The following is a 12,060-nucleotide window of genomic DNA, read 5'->3' as shown; positions in this document are numbered from 1 at the left end:
TAAAAATTCCCAGAATGTCCACAGGAGAGTACAATGTAGCTTTTGGCAGGTCAAGTAAAATGTCCTCCCTTAGTCTTTGTCCCTGCCTTATTCTTTCTCCTACGCTTTTAGTTCACTAAGTTGTAGGAACTGAAATCATTCTTGGTGAATAATGCGGGGCCACGCTGAAAATTTGTGACTGAGAGCTGGACCCTCGTCATCACCACGTACTTTGTCACTGAGACAGGGTAACCCATGGTAACTAAGCTCCTTCTGGTGAAGGGGCAGAGTCCCCCCTCCCTACTGCTCTATAAAAGAGACCCAGCAAAGCGACCCTACCAGCTTCTGGCTCTCAGCCTAGGTGCAGGTGCCGGAAGAAGAGCCCAGATCTGGCACGGGCCACGGGGAAGGAAGGTCAGCATGCCACCCAACCTCAAACTCCAGTGGCACTTCATTCTTATCTTCCTGGCGGCTCTGAGAGGGAATGGCAGGTACCTAGAGGTGAGCCATCCCCGGGCTGACCTGCCACACCCTTCTTATAAGGGTGGCCAGGCTGCAAGTGGGCTGCCTCTGCTAGCAGCCTCTGATGGGGTTAGCTTTTTCCTTTGTCTCTGCCGGGTCCTTCCCCCGGCTTTGCCTTCCCAGACTTGCTTCTCCCTTCCTCTGGGCATCCCGGGTGACAGCCTTCCTTCGCCCCCCCCCCGGGGGGGGTCCTGGAGTGGCAGAAAGGCTCAGGGACCTTCCAGGCGTCTCCTGACACCCTGGGGACACTAATTTCCTCTCCGTTCTCTTTGCCCGGCTCCTGGTTCACTTTCCTATCTATGCCTCCAACTTTCCGGACTGATCCATTTTTCTTGCCAGCTTCAAGAAGCCGCGGACTACGACCCTTTCCTGCTCCTCGGTGCCAGCCCGAAGAGGGACCTGGCTGGGGAGCAGCCGTACAGCCGCACGCTGCGTGAGTGGAGGTTCCTGAGGTCCCTCGGGTCTGGGGTGGCGGGGTGGTGGGGTGGCCGGGACCTTGGGACGCAGCTCCGTCCCCTCCTTCGGGGAGAGGACGCGAGCCCAGGGCGCGGAAGCCGGGGCTGCAGAGCCGAGCCGGAGCGGGGCTCGGGGAGCACAGCACCTCGACCCCCGCTCCCGTCCCTAGGGTGCCTGGACATGCTGAGCCTGACGGGACAGTTCACCTTCACCGCGGCTCGGCCGCAGCTGCACTGCGCCGCCTTCTTTATCGGCGAGCCGGAGGAGCTGCTCTCCATCCACTTCGACCTGGTGTCCATCGACTGCGCGCGCGGGGACCTCTTGAAGGTGAGGCGCTTGCCCGCGAGACGTCCGAGTGAGCGGGGAGCAGGCGGGGTGTGGGGGGGCTGGAGAGGGCTGAGGTTCTGCGTCCCCACTCTGGATGACACCCTCCGTGGATGCTCCAGCACGCGACCCCATGGAAGACCTCACCACAGCGTGTGGGGCCGGTGCCTCTGGGACTTCCAAATGCTGGAACTTGCGAAGCGATCTCCTGTGGTGGAATCTGGGGCTGATAAAATACCATGAAAAGGCGCTCGCGGGAGCTCTGGAGTCCACCGAGGGAGCCGGGGTACAGTACTGAGACTGCCCCAGTCCCTGCGCCAGCCGTGCTGTTCCACACTCGCGGGATGTTCCCAGGGTGCAGGGGGGTGTCTTCACAGCCTGCGGGAACCCTGGGGCACTGGCTGCTAGGGTTACGCTGATAGTGAGGGAAGGACAAGACCCCGACCTCACAGCACCCCCCCCCCCCCCGCCACTCTCCTGCAGAAGGCTAACGGGTCACCTTGGGCGCCCTCCTGTCCATCCTAAACAGGATTGGAACCCCCAAGGCAGAGCTGTTTTGGAAGCTGTCAAACATATTGGAGATAATTCGTATGGTTTGGTCATTTGTCTAATGTGGTCTAGCTTGGACTCATTAAACTGGACACCCGTGGTGATTTTGAGAACAAAGTCAATTGACTCCGACCCTTTATCCAACTCCTATGTTGTTCACATTCCAGTGACTAGAGGAAAGGAGCTGAATGAAGCCCAAATTATGCTAAGGTTGAATTCTTCTGAAGATAGGATATGGAGAATAAGTGTAAAAAAGTTCACTGATTTTGTCAGCATAACAGAAAAAGTGTTACTTGCAACCTGACAGCCAAAGTACTAGAGATGAAAGGCGAGTGGATGGGGAAGTGTGGGCTGTCAACTCCTCACCTCCAGCCCAAGGCCCAGTGCCCGACACCTTTCCCCCTGTTCAACACACCCGTGATTTCAGAAGCTCGTGAGAGTGACCACCTATGTCTGTATTATTTGTAGTTTTATTTTTTACTTTTTGGAAGGTATTTGATGGCTGGATCCTCAAGGGGGAGAAATTCCCCAGTTCCCAGGATCATCCTCTCCCCACCACCGATCGCTACATAGACTTCTGTGAGAGTGGTTTCAGCAGAGGCAGCATCAGATCCTCTCAGAATGTGGCCATGATATTCTTCCGGGTCCATGAACCAGGAAATGGATTCACATTAACCATAAAGACAGATCCCAACCTCTTTCGTAAGTGACCTCCCTGCTTTCTCAATCAAAGGACAGGATTCAGGGATCAAATCTCCTTTGCAATGGTGATATTACACCACAGACTAAGGGAATTTGAGCTGAGAAATTATTTGAATGAAAATTCATTTATAATTAGATGTGACCCAAATGATATTGTCTGTTTGTTATTAGGAAAACAAATTGTGGTGTTTAATTTACTGTCCAGGGTAGAATAGTAAACTAGTTTATGGTGGCTATAATTCTATTTTTTCCCCAAAGTCTTCTTCTGATATCCTAAGTTACTGTAATGCATTCAGGGAGGAAACTTTAATCTCCCAAGTCATTTTACTGATCTAGGATAAACTTGGAGGCTCAGAAATGAAGTTGTGGCCATAGAACTAGCTACGGAGGCAAAGGCTGGCGGGCTGCGTGTCAAAGGCCATGTTCTGAGCAGAGGATTGGATCAGAATCCCTTTGTGCTGTGCTCTGATGCCAACCCCACTACCTAATCTAGTTCTTTTCTGATGGAGACATGTGGAGATTATGCTATCAAGCTGTGCAGCCCAGGCCTAAAGCATGTGCTTTTTTTTTTTTTTGGTGGTACTGGGAGTTGAGCCCAAGCCTTCAGACTGAGCTACATCCCAGCCCTTTTCATGTTTTAGTTTGTGACAGAGTACCACTAAGTAGCTCAATTGACCAAACTGGCCTTGAACTTGTGATCTTGCCTCAGCCTCCCAGAGTATAAAACACACACTATTTTAATCAGAATGAGTTCATTCATCTGCTTATTTTTCTCCATTAAGAAAAAACACAAATCTTTCTAAAAATCAGAAAAAGAAAGCATATCATTCATTTTAGGTAGCATATAATAGTAGTATTAATACTAATACTTCATGTAGTTGAAGAACAGGGCCTCATCTGTCAAAGGATAATATACTACTAATCTGATTTCCACTTTTAAAAAAAGAACTTTTAAAAGGATCTCTCCAAAAGAGCTGTTTCTGAAGACTGAAGCAGAATGCTCCTAGGAGATTAAATGAAATGTCTGGCCCGAATTTTGTTTGGTAAGAAGTCAGAAGAAGCCTTCTAGGATTATCAAGGAATTTGAGTTCTTTTTTTTGTTTGTTTATTTGTTTTTGTTTTTTTGGTACCGGGGATCGAACTCAGGTCCTTGCGCTTGCGAGGCAGGCGGCGGAACCACTGAGCTAAAGCCCCAGCCCTTCAGTTCTTTTTTGAAAGTAAGTGTAATTAAAAATAAAAGAAAGAGGCAAGAGGTAGGTCTGATCTGTCCTGATCAATCAGAATTTTTAGATCCATAGTCATAAAAATGCAAATTTTGATATTTCTGTTTCTTAGCTAGAAGGATAAATATATTTTAAGTGTAGATGTACGATATTAAAAATTTCAGATTCTTGAGAGTCAGCATTAAAAATTTATCTTTTAGTCAACATCAATCAACACTGAATGTACATTTATCAAATTTAAGTATCCTGTCTTTTTACTCAATCGATTGTGTCATATTATAAAATACATAAAATTGTTTGCTTTATTATTTTAAAAATAACATTATGGATCAAATTCTGAGTGAAGACTTCAGACAATTTTTTTGTTTGTTTGTTTGTTTTTGAGGCAGAGTCTCACTACATAATTCAGTCTGGTCTTAAACTCAGTATGCAGCCCAGGCTGGCCTCAAACTAGTGGCAGCCCTTCTGCCTCAGCCTCCCACATGCTGTGATTACAGGCCTGCATCACCATGCCCAGTTAGACAGAGTTTGAGTTCTGGACTCATCTTAAGCCTTGACTGTCCAGATTCCTGGCTTGAATACAGACCCTCAATAAAAGATGTGTTCCTAGGTCAACTACCAGCTAGGGTTGCTTTCTAGCTAATGATTCATGTCTTGTGATGTTATAAATAAGGTAAACCCTGGAGACGAAGGTCAGAAGACTTGGGGCCTTCTCGTGGTTTTTTATTCCCCAATTCCTTCCTTTCTTGTAATTGTCATTGAGGTATATATTCTCTTCCCCCCAGACTATGAACAGTAAGCTAAAATAAGGATACAATAAATTTCTATAAAACCCCATTAAACCTAATAATGCAAATGCAACCTCTTTATTTCTGCCAAGCTTGCAACGTCATCTCTCAGACCCCAAATGGAAGGTTCACCCTGGTGGTTCCTCAACAGCATCGGAACTGCAGCTTCTCCATCATTTATCCAGTGGTGATCAAAATATCGGATCTCACCCTGGGACATGTGCACAGTCTTCAGTTAAAAGTGAGTGCCACTTGCTTCCTGAGCATTTGGTGAGGCCACAGCTTTAGCACAGCAGGTGCAAACTGGCAGAGCAGGTTCCTTGGGATTTTAGCTCCCACGTGTGTGTGCGCTTTTCCTGACTGCTTTTTACCAATTCCCTGCTATTTCAGTTATACTTCGAATCACACACTCAGGTGCCCATTCTGACTGCTTCCACACTTTCCTTGTGATGTAAGGAATGCTTTCAGTGGGTAAAGTTGTGGTATGTAATTACAATTGAACTCTCTTGTACTTGCGTCTTTTATAAAATTCTCTCCTAGCAGAACCCAGCATGAGTCATCTACACAGCTGCTTTTCTGATTATTGGAATCTTGACACGAAGCAAGTATCTCATGGACAGAACTATGGTAGGAAGGGATGTTATCTGCAACATAAAATGTGAGATTGGGTGTTTTTATATTGCAAAAGGCAATAAAGTTTTGGAGATTTGGCACTACATTTCATTTAATACATTTTACCTCAAACATATTTGTTGAGAATCCCTATCAATTTGGTTTTAAATGAGCTTCTGAATAACCTTAAAATGAATGCAGGACTTGAACACATTCACTGGCATGGTAGCGCCTTTCCCATGAGTCATCCTCATTTCCTTTTTCTTGTTCATCTGCCTAGGCTAAGATAACTTGTGTATTTGCTGGTATCAAATGTGGTCATAGTTCCTGATCAGATTTTAGTGAAAGTCAAATAAACAGGACCATGATGGAGACAAGAAAGTATATCCAATTTCTTCTAGTCCTAAATAAGCTTATGCTTACCTTGGTATAAGACTAATCCTTTGATGAGGATGACTTTGAATGTCTTTGGTACAGGCTGATATTTCTCATGTCATTCTTGATGTAAAACCTAGAAGATGGGACATGTCTCCCAGCAGACTGGGAGATTTGTCCTTTAGGTATTGAGTCTACAAGAAAAAAATTTGGGATTTCTCCTTGACAATTGAGAGTCTATAGTGTTCTAGGGATCTATTACTTTAAAGGATTTTTTTCAGTGCTTCCTGTATGTAAGGGACCATTTTAGACACTGGAAATGAGCAGCCAGCCAGATGGATCCTGTCCCTGACAGTGTGCATTCTAATGGGATGGGCCAGACAAAATGGCCATGTATTTCAAGCAGTGCTAAGTGCTATACAGAAGACCCAGCAGAATGGTTTGATAGAATGACTGGCAATGTGTTGGTGGGGGTGGGGGGTCAAGGGAAGAACCACCTGGGCTAAGGTGTTGAGGAAAGAGAGAACCTGAGTGACAGATCAGAAGCAACCAGGACCATGGGAAGAACAGGAAACGGAGGGTACAGTGGACTTGCTGGGTTCCAGAAATGGGAAGAAGGCAAGGCATGGGTGGGAGTGAGAAGCTTAGGAAGATGGGCCGGGTGAGAGCGCTCTGCTGTCCCTGTTTTTAAGTCTGGTGGGAAACGGTGAAGGGGTCAGGTAAGTGGTTATGTGACCAAGGTACTGTCTAAGCTCACTTGGCTTCCGCATGATAAATGGATGGGCTCTCAAACCATGCTCTCCTTCCATGGCCCCAGATATGTCTCTCTGATGATCATTATTACTGTACCTATCCTTAAACACTCCAGACTTCTTATGTACTGAAAAGTGAGTTCCACCAAGGAAGAGTTTGGTTTTGCACACTGAGCAGGGTGGGGACTTTACATGTGGCACACGAGTCCAGGTACTCAGTGGCACATTGCTGTAGTCTAGGGGGAGATGATCATGCCTTAGAAGCCCAACAGAAATATCTAGGGGATTGCCACTGAAGAGTAGAACCGCAGAGAGGTCCCTACACAGCTGGGTTTTGCCACTGTTTATAAGAAAACCTGAGGGGTTTCCAAAGGGGAGGGAGATGTCATTGAACACCAAGGAATAGGTGCACCCAGTTTCCTTGTTCATTTTTGTCCCTTTATTTTAGTGTCTACTTTTTCCCAACTTCATTTCCCATTTCTTTCTCTCAAGCCTGCTGTTTCCCTTCAATACTACCTGATAACATTTGGAACCTAAGGAACCAAGTGGAAACTTCAGTCTTTAGAGATATTCCCCTTGGACATCATCTACTCAAGGGAAAGTCAATTAAGTACTTTTTCCCCCTTCATCCCCAAATAGCTTCTTTAACTCTCAATTCACAAACATGAAGCCTTTTGCACAGTGAAGCTAATTAAATGTTTCATCATTTGATGAAATTATGGATAAGTACGCATAGAACCTTGCACAGAGTAGGACCTTTAAAAATAGATATCCCCTCTTGCCTGCCTTCATTTGCCAAACAGTTGCCATTCTATTGTTTTTCTAATTTGTAGTTTAGCTCTAGCTCAGTGTCTGTCTGACTGTGCGCTTACGTAAGTTCTCATGTGTTTAAAGTTATTGGTTTTCTTTTTTATTTATTTATTTATTTTATTTTTTTCCAGTACTAAGGATCAAACTCAGGACCTTGTGCTTATGAGGCAGGCATGATGCCACTGAGCTAAATCCCTGGCCTAAAGTTCTTGGGTTTAGAGTTTGGTTCCTATGTGTTAGGGTTTATGTAGTTCTCTTCTGGCACCTGCCACTCTCCATAGGTCTCTCAATTATGCTTCAATGAGAAAAAGATGGCAGGAAAAACTGGTGACACGAATTATGGGAGTGGTACAAAGCAAAAATTCAGGGGGCCTTATTAAAAATTTATTAAGAATTTCAAGACAGAGCAGTAAGTGAAACTTGGGGTCTTTCTGACCACAGCCCTGTGTGTCACTGCCTGTGATTCAGCCCTGGTCACAGAAGGGGCCCCAAGGGCATCACCAGTGGGTAATGGTGGCTGCTTTTTCTGTGGAAAACTGAGGCACAGGAATTGCTGTGGACAAGACTGGAAAGGACTAAGGGAAACAGAAAAAGTAGCAACAGAGGATCACATGCAGGCTTAGAATCAAGTCTTCTTTTAAGTAGTTTGATGTGCTCGCCTCGACAGCACATATACTAAAATTGAGTAGCCTAAAATAACTTTGCTTTAGTTGAACAGAGAAAGATGATGGTAAGTCTAGCTAACTTGGGCTCCAAACCAGAGTTTTATACTTTTTAAAGTCTACTCAAATTAACCTAAATCTTTACTGGTAGAAATCATTGTTTCAAACAGCAGAGAAAGTCCTTTATAAAGAAGAGGAGAAGAGGTAAATTAAAGGGACACCCAGTACAGAAGCTCTCTGTATAAAATGCAGATAGTTGGCTTCATTTAGCTCTGTCTGCATGCATTAAGAAATTCAAATTATTGAGAATGTACATCCAAGAGATTCAAAAGCAAAGCATATTCAGGTCTCTCTCATACATCTTATATCAAGTGTATAGATTTCTGTTTCATCATTCCAGCCCTTGAGCTTAAATTTTTTTTAATATGAGCATAATTTTTTTAAAAAAATGATTACTCGACTGCTTTAGGAAAGCAATTCCTATGATTGTTTCCTTTTTAAAAGCTTTTTAATTTCCAGAATTCTAGATGTTAAATTCATTGGCACTGCCAGGATGTTGAGGGCTGATAAGTAAATTTCCCCTTCTACCATTGGGCAAATGGGTTGACTTTTGTCTTGGTTTAAATGTGTCTTACTCTGCTGCTTTGTTCTCTTAGAAACCCTCAGCAGGCTGCGGGGGAAAAGGAGACTTCGTGGAGCTGCTGGGAGGAACTGGCCTGGACCCTTCCAAGATGATGCCTTTAGCTGATCTCTGCTACCCCTTTCATGGCCCTGGTGAGACACTTTTCAGTTGTACTTGTGTACCTATCAAGAGTATTTCTTTACATAAAACACTCCTTGTTTTTAATACATTAGAAAGTGAGTTCTGCCAGGAAAAACTTCCATTTTATATGTGAAGCCAGTAGGAGAATTCTACATTTGAGTCTATGTACAGGGTCAGAATCTGTTATCAAAATATCCGACATTGGGCTGGGGATTTAGCTCAGTGGTTCCAGCGTGTGCCTCACAAGCTCAAAGTCCCAAGTTCAATCCCTGGTACCAAAAAAAAAAAAAAAAATCCAACATTGAGAAAAAACTATGAAGCAATGTAGATGTATATTTAGGGTTGGTGTTAAATGAAAAAGACAAGCTTTTCATTCCATCTATCCTGCTTTTATCCTCTGGAGACTACGCGATTTGTTTGCTAGCTGAAAAACTAATGTTTTTCAGTATCATAGATTAATAGGAATATAATGAAGTAATAACTAAATAAGTTTTCCGTACGTGTTGTACGTGTATGCATTATTCATAGTAATGAAACCACAAAGTGGTAAGATTTATTAGAACTTCTCTGAACAGCTGACTGTCCTCAACTTCTAGCAGAGGCCATGGTGATCCAGATGTTAATTCTGAGATCTAAAAGTGGTGACCAATATTAAAAAACTGGCTTAGGACACAACTGCCAAAGGTCTTCTTTGTCAGGGGCCAGTGAGGATTTTCCATGTGATTATGCTGAGGTGGGGTGAGGAGGGGTGGGAATCACTGACCCCATAACCAACCTCATTAAGTGTGTTTGTGGACCGCATAGAACATTCCTGTAAGGGTCACTCCCATACCTGTACTTCAGGTGCAGGCGTCTGGTTATCTTCAAAAAGACAAAAGTAAAATAGAAGACAAAGAACTCAAATCTCATAGTTAATTATTACCTAGTCCCTTCCTCTCCTGCCACCACAGACCCTTCACCCACTGTAGGTAATGAAATTGCAAAGGAGACAGGCATGTTGATCAGCTGTGGCTCATTTTAATTAAAACCAGATCAACCCAACAATCTTTTCTCTCTTTGAGCTAATTCTAGAACCTTGATACACAAAACATCTCTGAAATGGAATTGATACACACAGATAAGCACTAACCCTGGCGTGTACTCCGCCCTCCCTGGTACTTCTGCAAGAAAGAGGTTTCAGATGAGATTTCAGGCAGGACTGGGCCCAAGCTTTCCTATCAAAGTAAAAGCAAAAAGTTTCTAAAAGCCCATTTTGCTGAAGACTGGATTTTTGATCCTAATTGATCCTCTTCTGAATTGTTTAAAGAAAGATAAATTTGTCCCACCTAGAAGAAGTTAACCTAGGCTCCCTTGTTCTTATATTAAAACAATTATAAGGATTATATTTATTATGTTTTCAGATTAACATTCTTGAATTGTTTTATTTCATTTTAGCCCAGATACATGTTTGTGAGGTACTTGTGTTATAAGATGATGCTGATGTGTCTTAGAATTTAGAAATGACTTGTAGAATGAAGGGAAAAGACAGAAAATTAAAACAGCAGAAAGGAGTATTATAGGGCAGATAAATCTTGGCTCAGAAACTGGTTTGAGGCTGGAGAAGTAAAAGGAATGTACTTTTTAATAAAAATACTATGACTTTCTATATGTAACTGCTCAGACAGACGAGCATGAGGAAATAACAGTTGTCAGGTGCTTATCCAGATAATGAAAATATTGGATGTAAGACGAGTAGAAGTATTAGAAGCTATTCCATATGAGGAGTACTCGAAAAAATGAGAGCAAAAAGGTGCAGGTGGACCATAGGACAGAGACTACTATATTCAGTGTAAGCCTTTACCATGAAAGTGAATTTTTTATGTGTAAAGAAAAATTATTTCCTAGATTCAGAAAATAATGAACAGATAATTTCGTCTACATAAACAGAAAGCGGTGTACTCTGACCTGTAGCCCTTGCCCATTAAATGCCACTTAGAAACCCAGATATCCTGACAAACAAAAAATGCCCTGAAAATTTCCAACCCGTCCCTAGAGAACAGTGCTGTCCCCAACATGAGCACTGAAGCAGAGCACAGGTGCAGGGCTGACCAATCATCTCTGCTCCCTTTACCACCTCATCTTTGCAGGCAGGAGAACAGGAAAAAGGCTGGGCAATGTCCCCTTGCCTCTTTCCATTCAGATTTATTTGTCTTATGCTCAGTTCTCACTGGAGAAGAAAAACTAAGTTCAATTTCTTGATTCTAGAATTAATTATATATTATAATAACAAAACCCAAAGCATGTCACATCCCCTTGCTTTCCTTGAGTTTAAACTAGCAAGGCAATGGCAGTGGTTTGTGTGGCTCTAACTTGCTGAGAAGCTTACTTTTTCCATCAATTATAGCCCAGATGAAAATTGGCTGTGACAACTCTGTGGTGCGCATGGTCTCTAGCGGAAAGCATGTCAATCGCGTGACGTTTGAATATCGCCAGTTGGAACCGTATGAACTGGGGAACCCAGCCAGAAACAGCATCCCAGAATTCTGCCTGTCCAGTCTTTGAATAACCTGCTCCACACCCACCGTGCTGCTAGCTAAGAGTATTCTCAAAGCTTATTGTACATAATTCTCATGACCAGCTAGTGAAAAGCCTTTCATAACAGTCAGTATTCCCAGCTGTGAACACACACACACACACACATTAAGTTTTGTACATTGCTTCCTTTTTGTTTGTAATATATTTATGACACATGGCAGAAAATGAACCCCATGTGGTAAATAACGCGTTTTAATTGGAAATGTCTATAGTTCTTTGGTGTGTTGCAAACCTGAACTGGTAAGACAGGCATAAAGCAATGGGCAATGAACATTGACACCTCAAGGGAAAATACTACAAAGAAAGGAAAATGGTGGCACTCATAGTTTTATTCCAGAAAAAATTTCAAAGTCTTGTGTACACCAAAGGAGTTGTGTCTGTTTATTTTTTGTTTATAATCCTGTTTACAATAGGTAGAAGCTGTAACTATTATTTGTAATACATGTTTTTAACAAAACTTTGTAGCATGGAAAAAACATTCCATCCACAAATATAAATGTGAATAAATATATTCAGAATGTTGGTACCTCAACATTGTGCTTTATTTGCTTTCCTGAGTGGTCTTGTCCTTTATTGCTCTCTGAAGATAATGTTCCCATGTGATGCAGAACCGAGTCTTGGGTTTCTTAGAGTTACTGGAACTCTGGGCCATTAGATAGAAATCTGTGGCATAGAGGGAGATTCACAGTGTCTGTATGAGTGGCACAAACTCTTGGTCCTTGCAGGGAAGCTGGGGGTGGACATCTGTGTCCCACCAGATTGAGGACCTCAACCTTTTTGGCAGCTAGGACTGGTTTCGTAGAAGACAATTTTTCCATGGATGGGGGTGTGGGTGTGGGTGGGTGGATGGAGGAGATAGTTCTTTGTCTTAGTACTGCATATGTTTGTGACACATGATAATTACATTCCCCAGCACTAGCATCAATGCCTCAGCTCCACCTCAGATCATCAGGCATTAGAGCTTCTTAA

General features: G+C 43.3%; 1 protein-coding gene across 1 annotated transcript; it reads left to right on the top strand.

Annotated features, from left to right (window-relative positions):
* Positions 1-282: 282 nt before the first annotated feature.
* Positions 283-11,623, top strand: Crhbp (corticotropin releasing hormone binding protein). The gene is made up of 7 exons (XM_004870173.4): positions 283-480; positions 841-934; positions 1,127-1,284; positions 2,322-2,532; positions 4,636-4,784; positions 8,411-8,528; positions 10,901-11,623. The coding sequence occupies exons 1-7, from the start codon at positions 400-402 to the stop codon at positions 11,056-11,058; spliced, it is 969 nt and encodes a 322-aa protein (XP_004870230.1). The 5' UTR covers positions 283-399; the 3' UTR covers positions 11,059-11,623.
* The last annotated feature ends 437 nt before the right edge of the window (positions 11,624-12,060 follow it).

This window comes from Heterocephalus glaber, unplaced genomic scaffold, assembly GCF_053883595.1.
Source record: "Heterocephalus glaber isolate CG9 unplaced genomic scaffold, H.glaber_assembly_v1.0 deba00001757, whole genome shotgun sequence".
In the NCBI taxonomy this organism is placed as follows: domain Eukaryota; kingdom Metazoa; phylum Chordata; class Mammalia; order Rodentia; family Bathyergidae; genus Heterocephalus; species Heterocephalus glaber.
This window is presented reverse-complemented; position numbering and strand designations above follow the sequence as displayed.

What these genes read in the sequence shown, in the direction of transcription:
- Crhbp (XM_004870173.4), top strand. Translation starts at nt 400, where the DNA reads ATGCCACCCAACCTCAAACTCCAGTGGCACTTCATTCTTATCTTCCTG. An exon ending in GGAATGGCAGGTACCTAGAG is followed by an intron (nt 481 to 840) that starts GTGAGCCATCCC and finishes TTTTCTTGCCAG; the next exon opens with CTTCAAGAAGCCGCGGACTA. An exon ending in CGCGCGGGGACCTCTTGAAG is followed by an intron (nt 1,285 to 2,321) that starts GTGAGGCGCTTG and finishes ACTTTTTGGAAG; the next exon opens with GTATTTGATGGCTGGATCCT.